This window comes from Neopsephotus bourkii, unplaced genomic scaffold, assembly GCF_033783945.1.
Source record: "Neopsephotus bourkii isolate Nb327-2 ecotype Australia unplaced genomic scaffold, CSIRO-AGI_Nbou_v1 NB_1655, whole genome shotgun sequence".
In the NCBI taxonomy this organism is placed as follows: Eukaryota; Metazoa; Chordata; class Aves; order Psittaciformes; family Psittacidae; genus Neopsephotus; species Neopsephotus bourkii.
The window spans coordinates 396,487-418,331 of record NW_026902129.1 but is presented as its reverse complement, the minus strand read 5'-3'; the positions used below and the strand labels follow the sequence as shown (position 1 = coordinate 418,331).

At 42.3% G+C, this 21,845-nt stretch overlaps 1 protein-coding gene across 3 annotated transcripts in view; it reads left to right on the top strand.

The window, feature by feature from the left end:
* ITPRID1 (ITPR interacting domain containing 1) overlaps nt 1-21,845 on the top strand; it is a 43,044-nt gene that overhangs the window by 12,425 nt on the left and 8,774 nt on the right. For all 3 annotated transcript variants that reach the window (XM_061374830.1, XM_061374829.1, XM_061374828.1), the window contains exons 5-6: nt 3,416-3,978; nt 6,632-6,686. In XM_061374830.1, coding sequence (XP_061230814.1) covers nt 3,416-3,978; nt 6,632-6,686 — 618 coding nt within the window. The remainder of the gene's footprint in view (nt 1-3,415; nt 3,979-6,631; nt 6,687-21,845) is intronic.

Here is a 21,845-nt window from a genome sequence, read left to right as displayed (position 1 = left end):
GTTTTTAAAAGGTTTCATTCACAAGAATAAGGTGCATTTTCAAAAACATCGATCACCCTTTCAGTTTCTCAGCCAGATCCAAAAGAAAAGTTTATCCCCATCGTTATCCAGTATTGAAAATTTTACTGACCTCGTTAGAAGTGATATTTGACTTTTCAGCTGAGGAAATAGCCTTTTGACAATCAGAAATGATCTCAAGTGAAAAGTAGTTACGCTTCTGAATATATTGCTCCCCAAATTCTTTGAAAACTTCAAGTTTCTGAATGCTTTAGTTCAGAAATGTTGAAATGTTTCAATCTGACACTTAATAATATGAAACCCCACCACATTTCAGTGCCACCTGTTCTTACTGCCATATCTAAATCTATGTGGGGTTTCGTGTCTTGTTTCAGTGGATGTTTCACACTCATTTTCAAACCCATTTCTGTCTCAACTGCTGCAAGCCCTCACTGGAGCTGTAGTTCAAGTCTCACTCTCCTCTGTGAGATGAGTGTACTAGGTAGACACCATTTTCCATGATACAACGAGCATAGGTCACAAATATATACAGAAGCCTGTATATCAAGAAGATATATACATCAGCCTGTAAGTAAATACAGCCCTAGAAGAAAAATTAAATGTAAATTGCTAAATGCATTCTCTGAAGTACAGCTTTGATTCAAGCTTTGATTCAGTATTGCCAGGACTCAAGCTGAAACAGTCTAAAAATAAAGGGAAAATATTTTAACCTATGACAAAATAGACAGTGCTGACATTTCATTTTTCCTTTTTTCTGAGGAGAAAGAGCAATTCTTGATTTCCCCACTGTCCTGGTTTTAGCAGTGGCAGTCATTTTTTCTCCTTCTTGGTAGCTGGTGCAGTGCTGTGTTTTGACTTTCAGCTGGGAACAGAGCTGAAAAACAATGATGTTTTGGTTTGGCCAAGGACTTTGTGAGCCTCATGCTCTGCCAGGGAGGAGGGGAAGCCGGGAGGAAGCAGAGACAGGACACCTGACCCAAACTGACCAAAGAGGTATTCCATACCACAGCACGTCATGCCCAGGATGTAACTGGGAGTTACCCGGAAAGGCTAGGTGGACGGCAGGGTTGGAGGAGGTATCGGTCGGTGCTTGGTCAGGCTGGGGGGGGGCAAGTTATTGGTCGGCTGGTGATGGGGTGTTTTATTCTCTTTGATTGTTATTTCCTTTATCATTACTATTATTGGCGGCAGCAGTAGTGATTTGTGTTATACCTTAGTTACTAAACTGTTCTTATCTCAACCCATGGGAGTTGCATTTTTTTTTTTCTGATTCTCCTCTCCGTCCCTCCAAGAGTAGGGGGAGGGCAAGAAGGGGGGGAGTGAGTTAACAAGCTGTTTGGTTGGGTTAAACCACAACACCTACTCAAAGATTTGTTGTGGGTTTTTTCTCCAAAGTCTGCCATTTGCTGTTCAAAAAGATCTTGATTGAAATTTTCCTCCTGGCTTTGGCAGTGTTCTACGTTATTTCATTGCACTGTGAGCCTACTGAAGACTTTTCAACTCTTTCATGCATATAACTACATCAGCCTATGTAATGTTATACATTTAAGGTAGGAGGAGCAAAATTGGGAGCTTCTCTTCCTGGATTAACATATGATTGATCATAAAGTCATTAGAAGCCCTATAAAATATATAGATTCTATTGAAAATTCATTGATCTTTTTTTACAGCATGGCCATTTGCTCTTTTGGCTGAAGTTTCTGGTGAAAATAAATCCTCATTTACGTCCTTTAGTATGTCATCTGTGCTACAGTTTTAGACTGATCTGCAAGGACTAAAGAAATCTTACCAGCCTCTTGCCTATTTGAGAAATGATCCTTGGAGAGCACACCTAAAAAACTGAACGGACTGCTTGCCTGGAGGGAAACAGTCCATGGAGCAAGGCTGCCCCAACATAATTTCTTTATGACCCATGTATTTATTACAGTGCACGTGAGCAATGGGATTTTTTTCTGTTGTTCGTTTGCTATGTCTGGTGTAGTTTGATTGGTTCTTTAGGTGTCCCAAGCTCTTTGAAATGACTCACAAAATCTAAGCAGTGTGCAAAAACTATTTCAAATTGCAGCGAGTCTGGTTCTGGTTCAAGTCCAAAGAAGGACTGGACTGCTGTGCCACTGTCAGTCAAAGGAGATTAGCACTTTGCATTTTTATGGCCTGATGTAGTGGGAACCAGATGAAATACTGAGGATAAAATGCGCTTTACACAGAAAGCATGTGGTAGCACAATGAACATACAAAACCCAAAATTGCTTACTCTGATGCCCCAAATTTATGTAAATGGAAATTACACAGCACTGTGTGTAACTCCTTTAAGCCGCATCAGGTGAAACCTTTGCCTGTATCTTAAAAAGCAGTCATATTTTCCTTCAGTGTTACAAATCCAGCAATGTCTGGGACAGAGACAAAAAGGAATATTCCTGAGATGTAGTAGCTATCTGGAGATATATGTCACGGTATTGGTCCCCAGAGCAAAGCACCAGCTCAGATCCATGTTAAATATCCCCTTGTTGTCTAATTGTCAGTGAAGCAGCATTAGCAACAGCCTGCATGCAGAGTGCATGCAGTAAATTTGGCTGCTCTCTAAGAGAAATGGCAGCCAAGAAAGTTAGCTTTTGCCATCTACTGTCCTCAATGAATCGCTCAAGGAAGGAGGAGTCCTGGTGATATGTTCATTGCCTCAGGATAGGTACAAACACAACATGCAAGCAAATGCGTTGTGTTTCTTTGTATAAATAACTTCATGATGTTGTAGTGATGGAAATCTACGCATCCCTTAGAAAAAAAAAATATTTTCTTCTCTTTAGATGTTATGCCATGGAAAAAAATGACCCTGAAATTACAGGAGGTTAGCACAATGGAAAGAATCTGGGAACCTTTATTCAACATCTACTATGAATTTCTGGGGGATAAGGGTTTTGCTTTGTGCTGTTATGAAAGCAGGAACACAGATTCTGTGGTCAATTTTTATCAGTTAATGCCTACATGCATTTTGCAGTTATCCTGGACAGGTGCCAGCTGTAAACATTGGAGATCAGATTTTAATAACTTTATTCACATGAATTTTAATAAGTCCTCAAAAACCAGCATCCAAGTCTGGCCCAGCCAAGCGGAGAATTTCAGGCTGGATTCTGTAACCTTTATTCACACAAAACAGCATTCAGCTGCACTTGACCCAACAAATTCAATGTTGTGTGTTTGCCTAATAAAAAGAACTATGCAGTGATGTCTGTATGTAGCCTGAATGGATCCTCTGGAAGCAAATGGAAAAATTTAGGCACTTTTGAATGAGGTACTTGTTATGTTTCTTGGCAATGACAAGTTTGATAATCATTGTACCTGATTATTTCAAATTACACCTTTAAATAACCATGTTGCCTTCCATTCTGCCAAACTTAAGAACGTTTTCGACAGCTGGAAGTACTTGACCACGTAACGAGTGCACTGTCATCGCTGCTGACCAGCATCAATACCCAGCAGACCAATCTCCTGGATACTACGAGGAGCAGACCCGTGGTGACACAAGCAAAAAGGAGAAGAATAGGACAGCTCCTGAAAAAGGCTTCTCGGCAGACACTGCTGCTGAAACAGGGCTCGCTGGCACCTGGGGAAGCCAACTTGCCCAGCAGGAAAGAGCAACCCTGTTCTAGTGCAGATACTGCTGAGAGGGGAAGAGGCCAGGCATACTCTTCTGCATGTATTACATTGAACTGTCTGACCAAGGGGCAAACTCCCAGAGACAAAGGTGCCTCGGCATATCCCACATCCCAGCGTTCAGTGGCTCCATCAGGGAAAGCCTGGGCTCCATCACAGCTAATTGCAAAACCGCTCCACCTTTCTCCTGTGTCTGAGGTACCTGCTAAAGACAGGCCAAGAAAAGAGCCACCTTTGCTTGTAGCCCACACACTTAAAAAAGTGGCCAACCTGAACTGGAAGCTGCCAGACTCATTTGAAATGGAAGAGGTGAGGTGTACTGGGCTAGCAATGGATCACTACCCATATTTACGGTGTAAGTTTGGATTCTCTTTTTGAGGACAGTATCTAATTATTTCAATGAGCACCATGAAGCAGCACTATGGGAAAGAGCAGTAAGATTTACACTGCTCATTGGGGTTTTGATTAGTTCAAATTATCTTTGTGTTAGGAGACTGTCAAAGAAGTTGGCGCTGAAATTACTGAGGTAGGATTCATTCAACCAGTGTGATAGTGTGAAGATGCCAATATGTTTTATATACTGCTAGGTTGGGTGTTTTTTTTTAATAGAAAGAGGTTGCAGGAACACTAATACATATGGTAAAGGATATTTTTATAGATCCAATCATTAACCAGGTTTGGGTTTTTTTCCCTACCTCTTTTCATCCCCTCAGCTCATTTTCTGGTATGCTCTTTCAGAAAGTTTCGTCACAAGATTAGCCTTGATTTTCTAGCAGTGTTTGAAATACTTTATCGCTCTGTAAGTTGAGCATCTTAGAACCAGAATAACTCAGAACAGCAGCTTGTTCTCATATCCAGTCTGCGAAGTCCATGATACCCAGCTCCCTGTATGTTTTAGCAGCAGTGGGCTGTCAGTGGGTGTTTAACATGAAGTAGCAGAGACCAGGATACTTGCCAGTCCCTTTCTTAGATCCAGAGTTGTTATATGAGCAGCAGTTTTTCTGGCCATATACTGCAGAAAAAGGGCAATGACAGGGTACTCTCCTATCATACAGACTCCACTGGGATGCCAACAGGGATACTATTGCTTTTCCAGCCATCCTTCAAGAACAAGGAAAAGGAAGGAGACCAAAAACTAGGCTCTACTGTAAGAATCAAAGAAAGGAGGAGAAATGGAATGATTGAAGGTCCCCTGAAAATATGTGGAGAATGAGAGGGAGGGAGGAAAGGAGAAAAGAGAGGGGAGGAAGGAAAGGAAAGAGAGAGCAGCAACTGACAGGAAAAAGTGGGAGGTTTACAAAAGTTTTCAATTCCTTAAAGCTTTGGAAAAGGTCAGGTTAAGATGGCATTCTTCTTGAGGAAAGAAGATCTATCTTTCCAAGTCCTTCCAAAGGTGTATTTTGTATTTTTCTGTGAAAGGTTTGGTGCAGCTTTCAGACTCAAGAATCAGCACGGGCCTGATTATCAGCCTCCGTGGGGAAGAGGGTGTCTTTCAGAGATGTCCAGCACAGTAAATTTATAGTCTCAAAGCAGCCCATATGTCTCTGTATAGCACTTAGCATGCTGAAGACCTCACTTGGAGTATTGTGTGCAGTTCTGGTGTCCTCAACATAAAAAGGACATAGAGCTGTTGGAACAAGTGCAGAGGAGAGCCACGAGGATGATCAGGGGACTGGAGCACCTCCCATATGAAGATAGGCTGAGAAAGTTGGGGCTGTTCAGCCTGGAGAAGAGAAGGCTGTGTGGAGACCTCATAGCAGCCTTCCAGTATCTGAAGGGGGCCTATAGGGATGCTGGGGAGGGACTATTCATTGGGGACTGTAATGTCAGGACAAGGTTCAAACTTAAACAGGGGAAGTTTAGATTGGATATGAGGAGGAAGTTCTTTACTGTAAGGGTGGTAAGGCACTGGCATGGGTTGCTCAGGGAAGTTGTGAATGCTCCATCCCTGGCAGTGTTCAAGGCCAAGTTGGACAGAGCCTTGGGTGACATGGTTTGTTGTGAGGTGTCCCTGCCCATGGCAAGGGGGTTGGAACTGGATGATCTTAAGATCCTTTCCAACCCAACTATTCTATGATTCTATGACTTGCAGCTCTGTGAGTAGAGGCTCACACAAATGTGAGAACATTGACTGAGCAGTAAATGCTGATGAACATAAACTGCCCAGTCTGATGTCCAAGACAATTTGGTGAATGCTGTATGCTCAAATTAAACAGAGTATATGTTGTTTAACTTCTGAGTGTCCTCTACCACATCGTTAAGTTAAGGCTGTAAGAATAGTATAATGGCTGAAACAATCAGGCCACCTAAACTGTTAGCCTGGCAATGGCCAGTAGGAGATGTATGGGGCACATACAATGCAATCCTTCTCTTGTATTGTTGTAGCCTTTGACAATGAGGGGTTTAGAGATCTCTTGAACAACACAACATGCGTGTTCATGTGTTACTTGTATCTAGAAGGTCCCCTTTTCTATTAAGCATTTTTCTGAAAGAGTTTATGCAGCACCGTGACAAGATGTTCCCTTGATACTATGAAAAAGTCAAATGGGTCTTCGTTCCTAGAGCAAAAAGAAATCCCAACCTTACATGCACTCTCTGGCAAGAATTTGTTTCCATATGGTTACATTTCCTTGGGTTCCTTCTAGTAAGTAATATTTTTTTTTCCTAGGGATATTTCTTTGAGGCTGTTCAAACAAGATTGTCAGTGTATTTACGTGTTGGGAATCTTCATGTAATGATGACTTTGAGCAAGGCTTGGTAAGGTTCTGAGACTAGAGTGTGGTTTATGACAAGAACAAGTATTTTAAAGAGGAAGCAACCAAAAAGGAATCATCTGAAAGATTTTACATTTTCACATGGAAATGCCCAGATTACTTTTTTCCTGTTTTCAGTCCTACCCCCCCTCATAATAAGGCATATCATTGCCATCATTAAAAATTGTTCCGCCTCTCTTCCTTTTCAGATTCAGAGTTCTGAGGATGAAACGCTGTATGGAAATGCTCCTGACATCGCTTTAGGTGAGTTTGGCCAGTTTTGTTTTTAAAACACTGTTCCCATGTAGTTACTTCTAAAGTTTAACCAAACAATACATTTTCCCTCTGCTCCCTTGATCTCTGGCATTTGGATGTATTACTCTAGATATGGCAGTCTAGAATAATGATTATATGACCAGATAAATCATAGGGGTGTAAAATATACTCAGCTTGTCAGGCAGACACAATGAGTGCACATGAAAGGATACCTCACATGCACAGCTTTGAGTGTGTGGGGTCCCTGTTTTTTGATGCTCTAATCAGAGCTTTCTACTCTTCCAAGCAATACTAAAGCTTTGCTTCCTGCTTGGTGAATTAGTTGTCAGATTCAGATGACCCTTCATCTGCCAGGTCTCAGACCCCTAGGAAATAAGTCAACCAGGAGACTGGAGATAGTGGCTCTGCAACTGCTCTGTACCCAACTCAACCAGGACCATGCAAACAGGTAGTTGTGGTGTCAGCATGCCCTCTGTCCTGTTACCTGAGTATCCAATATTACATAGACTATCACCCCATGAGCTGACATAGCACTGAATCATGTGCTAGAATATAAGTGATGAGTCTGCTAAGAGCAAAGCTGTTAGACCAGATGTTATACTGTCATTTGGGGCAATCTGAGTTTGGATCCCGAGTAGCTTTTGCTGTCAGTGGTGGCAATATTGGGGAAATGGCTGTTCAGCCTCCAGAGCAGGGAGCACTCGGCCTTGCTCTCTAGGGACCATTGCTAACCAGTGCTTAAAGCAGGACTGGCACGGGTGTGGGGGTGTGTGTGTGTTATTATGTTTTTTAATGGTACAGAAACTTCATGTGAAAGAACTAATGAATAGCAAGAACCGTATAGAGAGCAACAAAGGTGAAAGTTTGATGAGCCTCACTTTCTGGGGACTAGATTATATTACTTTTTGGGAGCCAGCACAGATAATTAAACAACCCAAGTTCATACACAGGTATCTAAAGAAAAACAACTCAGACATCCACTGATGCTGGTCATTCACAGATGCCGGTCATTCACAGATGCCATTGGCTGGAGTGCCATTGCAGGAGTGATATCATGAGCCTGTTGAAGGCAGTGGCATAAATCATACTGACTTCAGTGAGGCCAGTGTTTCCATCAAAGTGCGTGGGGGGTTTCTTAGTAAATCCTAGAGCCGAGTAAAGCTGATGGAGTAAATGAAGAATTCCTTAGTTCTGAAGGGCTTATTTTTGTTTTCACATGACCTGTAAGCATACATTTGCTGTTTTGCTAGGGGGCTTTTTAAACGTGTAATAGATTGCATACCTATGACATTCAGCTGTTCTTGCCATATCTTCTGGCAGGGTTGTATGCCTTTAGTCTGTCTATGTGTGGCTCCAGTGACTTTTGGGACTTAATGTCAGGTCCTTGTTGTTATTCAGACTGTATGATTTGTCACCTGAGTTCCATGGGGTTATTTTGATTTTATTTTCTGATGGATGTCTTGACCTTCATGAACAAAGACAAGCCCCCGTATCAGTATGCTCATAGCAGTATCTATACAAAGAACAGCAATTCCCCAGGACTGGTGCAGTGAAAAACACCATTTGGACAAACATTCAGTGAGAAATTAAAAAAAAAAGGAGAATGTGGACATAGACCAGTGGGGAAAAAAAAAATATATAATAACATACCCACAAATGCTTCTTTTTTCCTTTCTTTGTCCATCTCTAAAACATGGCTTTGCTACCTAATGATGAAGGGCATGAGTTAAAGGATTTAACACATTGTACAAGTATAGCAATCACAATGTAAGGAGGAAAAAATAAGTATGTGCCCTGAATACTCTTTTAAGACACAGGAATAAGAACGTATTTAACAGTAATTTCATGACAGAAAACACTGAAAGTAATTATTTGGTTTGAATTCTGATAAGACTATAATCCACATAAGTGCTCAATCAAAATCATCCAAGTCAACTGAACTTTTGTAAGGTTTATGCCTTTGCAGAACCATAATACTATTTCAGAGTTTTGCTTAAGCACTGGTATATTTCTCCCTCCCCCTCTCTCTCTTTCTGTGTTGCTTTAGTGTCATTAATGCTTGGCCTAAATTTAAAGTGGAGATTTCCGGCTGGTTTTTACAGGGTTTTTTTCCATATTCTTTCTCTTTTTCCCACTGCTCCTAAACGGTGCCCCCCTCCAGACCCACGGGATCTTTGTTGCAATATCAACTTGCTCTGCATCATGGAAACAGTCTAAAAATGGCCATCTGTGAACATGGTATTGTTGGTAGTGAACAATACCTCTCTCTTAAGAAGGTTCCTACCAAATTCAGCAGAATGTGTCTCAGACCCATAAGCAGGGGTCCTCAAAATAGGCGTGAGTGGGAAACAGAAGTCCATCAGGAGCCTGTACAAGGCAAACTTCAGCTCTCAGGCGATCGTGTCTGAATTTAGGGTTTGGCCTCCACATTCCTTTGGGCACAAGCTGCCTATTTTTCAAGGCTCATGCAGTGCCTGATACCATAAAGGCCCATTCTCATTTAGTTGTGGGCTCTGTTGGAAAGGGTGTGAGTGAAGATGAAGATGTGACAGCCTGATGTGACCCTGCTGAAATGGGAGCTCACCTGAGCAGGAAAGTGCAAGGTGCTCCCTGTGAGAAGAAATAGAGATCGATAGGAACAGACTGCTTTACCTAGATGGAGCATATTAGAGACGAGTGACTTATGGAAGAGCTTTTCCCAGTGGTATTGTCCCTTGGCTCTGTAGCCTGGCCTCAATTTTAGTCCAATTGCTTAATTTTCTACACTCCCCATGAAAGCCAATTCCCTGGCTGCTGTGTGTCTTCTTTATATTTCTCCATAATGTAGATTCTGGCTGTTTAACTGCAGTAGGCTTTATGATAAGGCTTTTTTTCCCCTCTCTCTTGGCAGAATGCTGAGACTTAATTTTAAAAGACGCTCAAACCCCCAAACATCTTCGAATGACTTACAGGGAAAGCAGAGTGTTTTCTAGCTCTGTTTTAAAAAATATTACAATCTTTTTTATTAGGCAATTTTATCATTGTTATAAATAAGTAATTGTACTGGGGAGAAGGGATAATCCTTATTTAATTAAATTCATCTATACTCCCAGGTTGGCAGCAACCAGACATATGTGAGACTAATACCCACAGCCTGCCTGTATGCATGTGCAATTAAAAATTCACTCTACAGTAGCACTGGCAGTTTAGTGTTGCTTTTGGCATTTACAAATTCTTTTATTTTGTGACTTTTTTTTTACCATACACATATGCTGGAGCAGATGTTGCTTATTTGTTGTTTATTCAAATCTGTAGGCTCTGGCAGCTAACTCCATTGTTCTGTAATGAAGCTTTATTCACTGTCCTGTATTAGGACCCAGCAAATGCATGACAGGCAGAGTTAGCTCTCAGCAGGAACTACAGTTATTGTCCTTACTTATTGGCTGTTTATATTCTAAAGCTCACAGTTGAGAAAGCTGGCTGGGCAGGGGAAGGGGCTGGGGATGATGTGTGCAGAGGAAAATTACTTGACTCCACTCACTGTATCTTTGCCCTGATGAGGTGCAGGCTTGCATGTAAACTCATCTGTTGCAGGATTCCGTATTCAGCTCTTGAAAAATAGAGCTGTTCTCTCCCTCCACCCCCTCTTCTGCCTTGTTCTCCCCCATCCCAACCCACCCCACCCCTGCTGCTCCTTGCTTTTTCAATTAGCCTTTGTAAAGCACTGGGTTTAACTAAAAGATGTTTCGGTGTTGCTCACCCCTGTTAACTCAGCACGTGCCAGAAAATTCATTAGCAGCAATGCCTATTAGGGAGGCATCAGAAGTTGGTGCTATTTCGGTGTGCATTGGAGTCACCCGCTCCCCCTTGCTCCTTATTTACTTCCCTCTCCATCTGTGAGACAGCCACGTGCCCAAAAGGCAGGAATTCCTGCACGGTGCTGACCCAAGCGGACACACCACTCCCTGAGCGCCAACAGAAAGGCATTAGCCTGCTGGAAAAGCCCTTGGTGTTGCCCAAGAGGCAATCAATCAGGGAAGTAACCACCTCCATCTGGCTCACTGTGACATGGTAGCTCGCTACCGAAGCACTTGTGATTCATCTTGTCCCAACGAGTGATGCCAGGGATTGCATCCACCCAGTTTTTGCAGCAGCTGGGAACGTCCTAGCTTGCCTGCATGCTGAGCTAACACATTAGCTCCTGTGACTTCTCAAGTAGCAATTCCTTCGATTATCACACCTTCACTCCTCCTACTCGCCAACTCCTCTGATGGTTTGGCACCATGGGAATATTTGCAGGATGCAATTGGTGTCTCTTTTAATTGACTGAGTGCCAGGAATGTGAATCCTGTTTGTTATCCATTATCCATTGTAACGTCTGCCTGCAACTGAAAGAACAGTGTCTTTAGAAGTGCAGGAAGAAAAGGCTCATCTATTTCCTGTGCTTCAACAAGCACAGGGTTTTCCATGTACCTCTCTCCAGTTTCAGAATGAAGAAGTGAACAGCTATTTCGTATTTTGTAGTTGCTGTAGTGCCTACACAACACTTTACGTATGACAGAGAGACTTTTAGTTTTAAGTACAGATGAACAGAAAGTGAAAGGCAAAGAGATGGCCAAAAGCAAGACTTGTTAAAGCTGCAGTCAGAATCTTAACAACAAAATCCTACAACTGCTCTTGTGTTGAGTCTGCCTGACATTTATGTGAACTTCAGCATTGGTTAATGATAACATACAGTCTCCAAATGTGAGTCTTCCCTTCATAAAACGTGGTGAATTATAGATCTATAAAGTATAGACCCCTGTTTGCAACAGTTCAATCTTCTGCAGGTAAAAGGAGCAAAGGAGACTTCTACTTTCTTTAGCTGCTTTGGGTTGCCTCCATTTGTTTTATGATGTTGCAACCCACATTTTTCCCATCTTCTGCACATGGACCGTGGAAAGGCCTTCTTATTCTTTCTTGTTTCTTACATAAGGCACCTGTAAGTGAGAGGAAGCTGTGCCATCTTAATGCATTTCTTATCCTGAAGTAGTCTGGAGGGAAAATCCTGCAGACCCAGGAATGAGCAAAGACCAGGAGATTGAAAAGCAAAGTCGTGAAATGATGAGTCATCAAACCTTCCTGCACTTTTCACCTTCCAGAAACATCCTGAGTTGTCTGGTTCCCTCAAAGGAGTCCTTCTAGAAATACGATTTACTTCTTCAGCTCTTGAGAATTCCCTGTCTGCTTTGCTTTGTCACAGTCCTCCTTTGTGTATCTCATGCACTTGCATATGTCAAAGTTCAGCAATGGAGGTGATGATGCCACGTTCACCAGTAGGGAAACTAGATGGGCAGCAAAGAAAGGAAGTCTGGCACCCACTACTGATGCCAGGACACCCTGCCTGCAGTCCTCAGGTTTAAGCATCCATCCCAAGAGCTTTGGGGGGCTGTATGATTATCAGTGAGTACATTCCTGAAAGTCATTGCCCATTCATTTCGTTGCATATATGTGTCATACTTTAGGTCCTACCGCAGCAGGCTGATTCATCCTAGTGAGAAAAGATATGCATACACTGTATACTTAAGGCAGATGGCCTAGTGAAGGTTATAAAACCTGCTGTTGTTTAAATCATGGGGGTAAAAAGAAATAAAATACCTTAGGTATTGAGGACAACCAAATACTTATGTGACATCAGTTTAGATTAAAAGCAATAGTGTCTTACACAAGAAAGTACTGAAATGAAATTGGTTGTGCTAAAGTTGTGCTGAGATTTTGAAAGGTCTTTTATAAGATTCCTTCCCCTGCCTTTTCTTCCCATGCCCTCAGCATGGGAGGATCAGAGCCTTGCCAGTGCAGTCGCAGATCTCCATGTTGCTATAGTAATTGTTCTAGTTGACAGCTAGACACTTTGAACCTTCCTGAAAAATTCATAATCCCAACCCCACATCCAGCTCAGGCTTTGAGGCAGCTCTGTGAGAGCATCCATACTTTTTCTGATGTCATCTCATTGCTTTGCCATGACTACTATGAGAGGGCTGATTCACCTATCAGTGACACCTGTGAGAAGGGGATGTTTGGTGTTATCCTGGTTGTATTTTTATGTTCTGGAGAACTCCAGTTTCTTTACAGGTGTGAAACATGATTCCTATTCCACAGATCCTCTACATACTTGCCAGCTACTGGGTGCAGCTGTGGCTGCCACATCCCTGGCAGTGTTCAAGGCCAGGTTGGATGGGGCTTGGAGCAACCTTCTCTAGTGGAAGGTGTCCCTCCCCATGGCAGGGGGTTGGAACTGGGTGAGCTTTAAGGTCCCTTCCAACAAAAAACATTGTTTTCTCCTTGGGAAAGTATCCCTGGCAAAGAGAGGAAAGCCTACTAAGCCTGATGCTCTTAGACATCTTGCTCACAGTTTGAATAGAGCTATTATAATTGACTGTTGATTTCTACAAAGAAGCCAGATATCTGTTGTGGCTCCTAATGGCTTTGGGCACTGCTGACCAGGCAGAAGTTGCAAGACCTATCAAAAACATAGGGGTTTTCACTTATTTTTTCTCCAGGTTCTCTGTAAGCACTGCTGGAAGCCATCCTCCCTTTTGTGAGGTGTTCTCAGTTGCAGAAAGCCCTACGAGGCTCCCTGAAATCGCTTATTTTTTATTCATTATCTCTGTGCAGCTGCTACTGGGAGAAGTTGTGATGTAACGTGATCTACAGTGTAGGCTGATGACATTCAGCTCTACCTCTCATTTTCATCAGAAGCAGACACAACCATCACCCGTCTCTCCCGACATTTGGCAGAAGCACGAATCTGAATTAATGACAGTTGGCTGAAGCTCAGTTGAAATAAGATGGAAGTGATACTGATTCTCAAGGAAAAGTAGGAGGAGGACCTGGCAAAGTTTGAAGCTGTTTCATCAGCTGAGGGAAGATAAAAGACCATTGTCAAAGTGACTGCAATCTCAGGTTTTGACTAGATTCATCACTACTCCTAACCTCCCAGACTGCAGAAACATCATTTATCACAGAGAACTGCCTACAGTGTTCTCTCTTTTCCTGTCAAATTCAGCCCTTAGATTACTCATATATACTTCTACCATTTCTAGGGCAGTGTGTTCTTTTGTAGGACAGGCAGGAGATGACGGGAAGCTCTGACTCGCGGGGAAAGCAGCTGCCTTGCTCCCGAGCATGGCAGTTTGCAGGGATGCGTCTGCCACTCTCAGCAACAGTGTGGGAGGTTCACGATGTTGATCTATATTACCAAACCTGACACGACCTCCCTCCTCACCTACATTAAATGCTTTCTGAAACTCCAGTGAATCTGTTAAAGGAGATTTACAGAGCTGTGAACTAAATTGTAGTGAAGATATTCTTGAAAGGGGCAAGTTTGGAGACTTCTGAATGGGGAACTTGTGCCACTAGTGCCCACATACCTCAGTTCTGACCCCTCTAGAGATGCATGATGTGATTTACTAGTGCAGGGAATTACATCCTTTTTCAGTCATGTACAAGGTAGAGAACATGCTTCTTCCTTTGCCCATATTCATCTCTGATTTGAGTAGGGAGGAGAGGAAATGCACATTAAGAAAAATTAAATTGTTTCATTTTTCTTTAATGAGTAGCATTATGGAATATTACAGTTAATTCAGTCCTTCTCCAAAGCTTCCTTCTACACACGGGCTCAGGACAGCCTGTAATGTGAAAGAGTGAAAGCACCAACCAACCCACCCACCAGCCCCAGGCATTTCACAAAGGAGTATATTTATACCTGCTGTCACGGCGCTGACTGTAGTGCACAGCAGATGTACTGAAGCTAGTTTTAAATCAGTAAATATGTGCACCAGCTTTAAAGCATCCTAGCATGTAGTGCGGGTACCAGTGGCTGTCTAGCCACAGCATCGTGGAGCAGACAGTGTACCCTCTCACCCTGCTTTTCAGACAGGTTTTGCAACCTGGGCAGTGCTCCAGGCTGCTGTGCTCTGCCTGACGGCTCTGCTGTGCCACGAGCATGCTAGACATAACCACACTCTACACTGAATCTTAAGCCGAAAACTTGGCTGGAACTTTGTGCAAAACTGCTTTTTTTCCTCGGGTGTTCTGGAGGAGGGCTCAAGCTGAATGCTCTGACGATAAATGTAGATTTGCTACCTAGCTATGTCTGTCATACTCTAGGCTAGCACAGTTTGCATCTTCAATGCTCTGTGACCTGGTTCCTACAAGTGCTAATAACTGCTATCTTGAGAGCATCTAGGCCAGTGTCCTCCCATGGGGATGTAGGCACCTACAGGTCTACAGGGAGCCAGGCGCTGGGTGAGGATGTGGAGCACAACATGTGCATTCCAGTGCCTGGGGAGCTATGCACGTGTCTCCTGCTAATGATGGCTGTGACAGCCTGACACCAGTGATAACCATGTAAAGAACTGCAGGATGAGTGTGGAGCTGAAGCAAGATATCAGTAGATGTCACTTGTCGTATGTGCCCACCACCTTTCATCCCTCCTGGTCCTGTCTCACCTTCTCGGGGTGCAACATATGTGCATTCATGTCCACCTGAAGTGGTTGCAATTGTGAGGACTGCAGGGCTTTCCCCTCCTTGTTTTCAATGAGTCTGGCTTCACACCCACAAAAAGTATAGCTGGAGTCCTCCATACGCCAGTGGTACCCAAAGTGATGGGGAGAACGTTGCAGACTGTGTGAGAGCTGAGGGAACTGGGTTTTGACAAGCAGAAAGAAATAACTTCAAGAAGAGTCAGGGTTTGTTCACCTTGTAAGTAATTCTGGGCATAGACAGTTCTCCTGTCCCATCCATACAGCACCTATCAGCATGTGTGGCACAATTAATAATGGAAATTGCTTTGTGATGAGATTTTTAAAGATATATTTTCACCCAGTCACACTGAGTAAGATGATTGACATGAAATTCCTTTTCAATTCAAAAGGAGCAGGGGGTAGACAAATGTAATAGCTACATTTGGTTTTGAATAAGAATAGGAGCTTTTGCTGCATCTAGTATGTTTTGGGGTGTGTTATCTGCTTTACAATAATGTGACTATTCTAATAAGATGGTTTATCTCATTTCTGCTCCTTTGGAAACACAATTTGTGGTTTATGTACTGCTGCCATCTGGTGATTGTTCTCCTGAAATGCAGCACAAAACTCAGAAAACAGCGGTACAGAAAGGGGTCGGTCAGCGCTGCCGCCCTGCTCCAGCTGCGAGCATGACCGGACTGATCTCTTTTACGGACAGGTTATAGAATCGTTTATTGCGTTTGGGTAGAAAATAAATATAAAGTAGATCTTTCTCACCTCAGTATGCTTGTTCACCATTTCTGCAATGTGGAAAGTGGATCAGGGTTACAGAAGCTGGACAGAAAAAAAGACTTAAGATTTTCCTTTTGAGAGATCAGTGGTACAAAAGTACTGTGACTACATTCACAGTCAACAGCCACTAACCAGTGCAGTTGCCTATGGGGGAACTACTTAGACTAAGTGAAGACAGTACGGTATGCTGGGAATGAACAGATTTTATGGGACACTTACATAGGATCAAGTTTTTCCGCATACATGGGAACTGATATGAATAACAACATTTCTTTCCACCAAATGCTGACAGTTGTACAAAATCATTTCTTCCAGTGCGTCCAGTTCAGTGAGCTTCAGGAAGTCCACCGTTCTGGGTAACAGCACTAAAAAAAAGGCTTATGCAGAATGCATACTTTCAGTGGAGTTTTATTAGCTCTTAATAGCCATATTGTGGAGTGTGATACTTAAAAATTGGTGGTATCTGTTCTTTGACTAGCAGGAGAGAGGAGTAAGCTGCAGCAGCTCTCCCATCATAGGACTGGACCATCCGTAACTGTGCTATGCAGCTGACTTACTCCTCTAGAACACAGCCAGCTTGTCCTGCAACATCATTTTGTATGGTGCTATAGGCAAGGCAGTATTGTTAAGGATAACTTATGGATTTACCAACTTGCAGAGCAGGCAGAGATAAGAGTGAAACCTATAAATGAGATGGATCCAATTAACTACTCAAATGAGGCTATTTCTGGTTTGAAGGTACTGTCTGAAAATGCATTGTTGAAAGTCCCTTTTTGCCATGTAAGATGCAAATTCTTGATTTATTTTTTTTTTTGCTTTGTGATGGAGAATCAGAACCTTTACATCTTCTGCATGCTGCCACTAGAGCCATAATGCTGAGCAGCTTTGGTTGACCAAGCATTTCCAGTATGTGATGCCTGTGTTTGACAAGCAAACACCCAAATCATCCAGGATGCAATAAAATATCTATTCAGTTCTGGCACTTCTGTGGACATGGTGTGATCTTCCTTCAGCACATCTCTTAATGAAGACATCCATGCATTTGACTACTATTGAATTCAGCTGTAGTTGAATGGGTATGTTTAAGGCAAAATCAGTGAGGTATTTGTGTCTCCACTTAACTCTGGGTGTGGGAATATTGCACATTGATTTAAGCCTGAGCCTAGTTTCCCTGCTGAATTTAGCCCAAGTGTTTAAGCTGTAATGAAGTTAATGCCTTGAGAGTTTTGTGTCAGAGACACTGCAAAATACTTTTGCTAATAGAGCAAAGCAGGAAAGACATGTTCTCAGTCCTTCAAGCTTCTTTTTCTTTTAAAAAGCATCTCACTAAATTGAGGCTTTGGTGCATTGTTTAGTCCCGTCTATGTAGCAGATTTAAAAATATCTGAAATTTGAGCAGCGTTGCTAGGTTGCAATTGGCCATTCTGCTTTTTCCTGTGACAGGATGAGCAGTCCAGATTTTCATTTGTGATTTTAAAGTTCATATTTGCACAAATGCTCTTGCCTTTGAAGTTTCTGTGCCTGTGCTTCCTCACGTACTCAAATGATGTCGAAAACAAATATTGAAGTACATTCATCAATGTTAATGTGATCCAAAAGACATGTAAAAAAAAGTGCTATTATTTACAAGCAGTATAATAGCTCTCATGGTATCTTCTGCAGTTTGCAAGTATTCTCCAGGCTGGGAACTAGAAAAAGGTGGTGTCGTTTGCATCCAAGTCCACAGAAAACCAGCTGTGGAGTCTTCAGAGGAATGCAGAACTGTACTCTAGCACTGATTTTATTACTGATTAGGGAATATTCTTTCATTAATGGTAAACCTAGGAGCCTGATAGTTTCAGAAAGTTTCTGTAATGAAGGCTGCTGAAAATGGGAGCCACTGTATCTGCATGCAAATAAGGCAAGAGAAAATGTCTCTTAATGAAACTGGATTGATCAAGTAAAGGGCTGGAAAGCTGTGGGAGCTTTGGGGTTTGGAAGGCAAGCACTTTCTTATACGATACAAAATGAAGCAGAAACCTGATTAGTAAGTTCCTCTAGCCTATTTTTATTTAAAATTCAGGCAGAACAGAAATGGGATGCAGGAGCTAAACTATCCCAGTTCAATTAGCACAGAAAGGCGAAGAGCCAAGGTTTTCCTCACCAAGATCTTCTGGGGCAATCCTCAGGTTTCCTCTTTCCAGCATAGCCAGATGTATTCTCCTCACAGGGCCCAGGGTTGTAAATTTTAGTTCATAGTTGAATACGGTCTGCGTCTTTACTTCTTCTCCAAACATACTTTATCTTTCCTTGGTGTGATGCTCTGCATGTATTTGCAGAATCTCTACAGGTTTTGGGTGTCTCTGCACACCAGGAGAACTGAGTAGAGCTACATGAATAATAGATACTTTGGTTCAGTGGCTGAACCAAATGGTTGGGGAAAAAATGAAGTTTGGGTAGACTAGAAACAGAAACATGTTTCGCTTGATGTCCAGGTGATTTAACACATTTTTTTGCGCCATTCTTCAAATTAAAAAAAAATGTTGATTTCAGGAAAACAAAACAAAAACTGTTAATCTGAAAGAGAAAGGTGAAAGCATCTAAAAATGTCAAAATGAACCGTGTAAATTTTGCTGACCTGACACCCCCCCCTCCCCCCCATATATTTGACCAACTTGTGTCCCTCCTTTAGGACAATGTTCCAGTTGCTAAAAGGCTTTAGTTTATTCAAACATAAGGAATTGTTGCTGTGAAGAAGCGGTGACCTTGGCCACTGCTGAAAGGGCTTTAGGTGCTAGTCTATTCTGGCACAAGCCACCACCAGCATCCAGTCTAGACATTTTCAGATACCTGGGAGATAGAGGAATTTGTCCTAGGAGACATAGCAAAGACCTGCTTTGGACCCCTGCGAACAGTCAGTCTCCTGCTAGAAACTTGGGCTATGTGTATCCTCGCTGGGGAGCAGGACCTGCCAAGAAAAACTGGACTGTTACCATTGGCAAGCTATTAACATTGCTGAAAAATTCACAAAGAGACTCGATTCCTCATCAGGCACGGCCTAATTTAAAGCGTCATTTAACTGCTGTTAGGGACACTAAGAGGAAATGAAGTGATCAATCGTCTCACTCCACACCCAAAACACAGTTTCCCCACTATGCAAATGCTGCCTGCCATTATACAAACATTTCTTGGCTCTGGTATACAAACATTAAACCAAACTATATTTACATAGGTTGAAAGCTAGCTGCCTCAAACTGGAAAGGCTATCATGGTTAATCTGGTTTGGGCACAGCCCCAGCTTGCACTGCGTCCTGCCTTCCCAGGGCAGCCCTGCTTCGCGTCTCTCCCAGGGCCACATTCTTCAGCATGAAGTCCTTGTGGGAGCACTTTGGCAACCTCTTCATAGCTTTTTACCCACCTTGAATTGGAGGCCTGTGTTCATTTTTACTGAGTCTTCTTTAAAATTCAGGCTTACACCGAAATCAAGGGAATTTTACTGGCTTGAATAAAGCGATACAGAGTCAGAGAAACATCTTGTCTTCCAAAAACCCCTTATCCTCACCTGCCTACCTTCAACAGGGCTTGGCATACTGGGTAGGATCTTGCAAGTCCATGTGGGATATAATGATTAAATTAGGCATCTGAATGTATTTGGAAAAGAACTGCAGCTCAGACCCTCAGAGGCACCGCTTTGCACTGACTGTATGTGGAATTTAAGTTTTTACTATGCATTAGGTCATCTTATATCTGCTATGCAGGTAGGTGTAAATTTGAGGCCTAATGCAGTTGAAGGTTATTACTTGGTCTGAGGGCTGTGTTTAACATGGTTTGCCTTCTACTATACTTTTATAAGTTTCTATTTTGCTAACATAGAAAGTTTTAGAAACTGGATTTATGCTCAGAATGGTCATTAGGTTCTACTATACTGCCATTTTTAAATGAATACATAGACAGCCTTTCAGAAGGCTTTGAACCTTGATTTGTTTAGATACCTTGCGTGGTTTATCAATGAGAGCCATGATAGTAAATCACACATCACACCTCCTTCCCGGGCAAGTCCATAGAGATACATGGAGGTCTTTCCGTAGCCTAACTGGGGTGATATTAACTAGGTATGCAGACATTTTATCTAGTCTTTAATGTCTCACCTTGTACCTAAAGATCAGCCCTTAGTCCACTGTCACATGTTTTGGGTAGCTGTCTAGCTAGTGCAGGAATGTAAATGTAGGTGGGAAGATTGCACTGTTGCTGGAATAGATACATCACATTTAACTTAATAAATGGGTCAAATCTGGCTGCAGAAGATGAATTCTAGCTGCACTTACTCTTCCATCAAAAGCTACAGGGTTTTCACCTACATGTGGCATGCCAGCTACTTTGCCTGCACACCTAAGGAGAAAAACAGGCACCTTGAAACACTAGGCAAGCAGGTAATGTGGTCTTCTAACTGCAAACTTTAAAGCCTGAAATCAGCTGTTAGGTTTGTAGGATTTTCAGTATTTGAAACTCAAATAGTTTGAGTCTCAGGTTGGCTGGAACTACAGCAGCTGAAGCATTTCAGCTTTTCAGATGTTTCCCTAAGCCTTTCTTCATTTTTATGTGTGGAAGACTCTAGACCAGACCAGCACACTGGAAGCAACAGCTGGCAAAGATGCAAAGGATAATTGAAACAGCTTTAAGAAAAGTTTCGAGAATGTGTAGAGCAGCGTCCCTTGGGGAGAAGCTGGACCATGATGTTGTCTGTGGGAAACTGCAAGGAGGAGTTTTGAGACCACCCACAAAACCAGGCAATTTTCAGCAGCATCACTGCAGATTTTGTAACGTGTGAAATGGTAACCACATATTTCTCATCCAAAATAAGAAAGTGACTGACTGGCTGGTGTGCTAAAGATGATACCAGGACTAACAATGCAAGTAATTAATTTCGAAACCATAAAATGATAGCTGCTTTTGATTTTACAGTTGCTGCCTACAAATAGATTGTGTGATTTTCATTAACCGATGTCCAAGATACATTTAATTAGAACATAGTCCGTTAATGTGTGAAAATATAATTTGTAGACTGCAGATTTTTGCGTTTTCCGATTCACACAAATGGGAATTAATAACTCAGGTCTCAGAACTGTTTGGTGAATTGTCATTTTCCATGGATACAACCAGAAGATAAAAAGCCCTAGTGTTCAGTAGTGGTTATATATGCAAGGAACAACAAAGGAAGTGTAGCCAGATTGTCTGCCTCCATTCCTCCTATTCCCCTCAGCCTCCTCCCCCAGCTCTACCTCTGGTTTTGTGTCAGTTATCTGAGAATGAGGGCACTATCTGAGAATTAAAGTTACCTGAAAATGTAAGTTATCCAAGGGCTGAGAGGTATCAGGAGGTACAGAATAACTGAGGGTTTGCTTTCAAGCATCTGTACTTTTAAAAAGGGTTGCCTTTTATTCATTAAATCAGCCAGTTACTGGTTTATGATTTGTCTAATTGCAAAAGTTGGGGTAAGAAATTATTTAGCCAGGTGATGTGGGTGCTAAATTAGAAAATTAGATTAGTAAATCTAGAATACCTTCCTCTTCCCTTTTTGTCTTGCCATGCAGTCCTGTATCATCTCCGTTACTGTGATTTCCTGTCCTCAGACCAAAAAACTGCAAAGATGATACATAGTGCCTCAAAGTAGAGACAAACTGGTTTAGGAAAAGGCTGGGGTAGATCCCTTTGCCTGCAGGAGTCACCTGGTTTAGGCCACCAAACTACATAGATATGAAATGAGATTTGGTCTGAGCCAGTTCGAACAATCAGAAGTCAACATCTTTTAGCAAAACAAGCAGTTGGCTGCTTTATGGGTTATTTACATGGTATGCCTTGTGTGAATATATTGAAATCTGAAATCTGTAGTTAA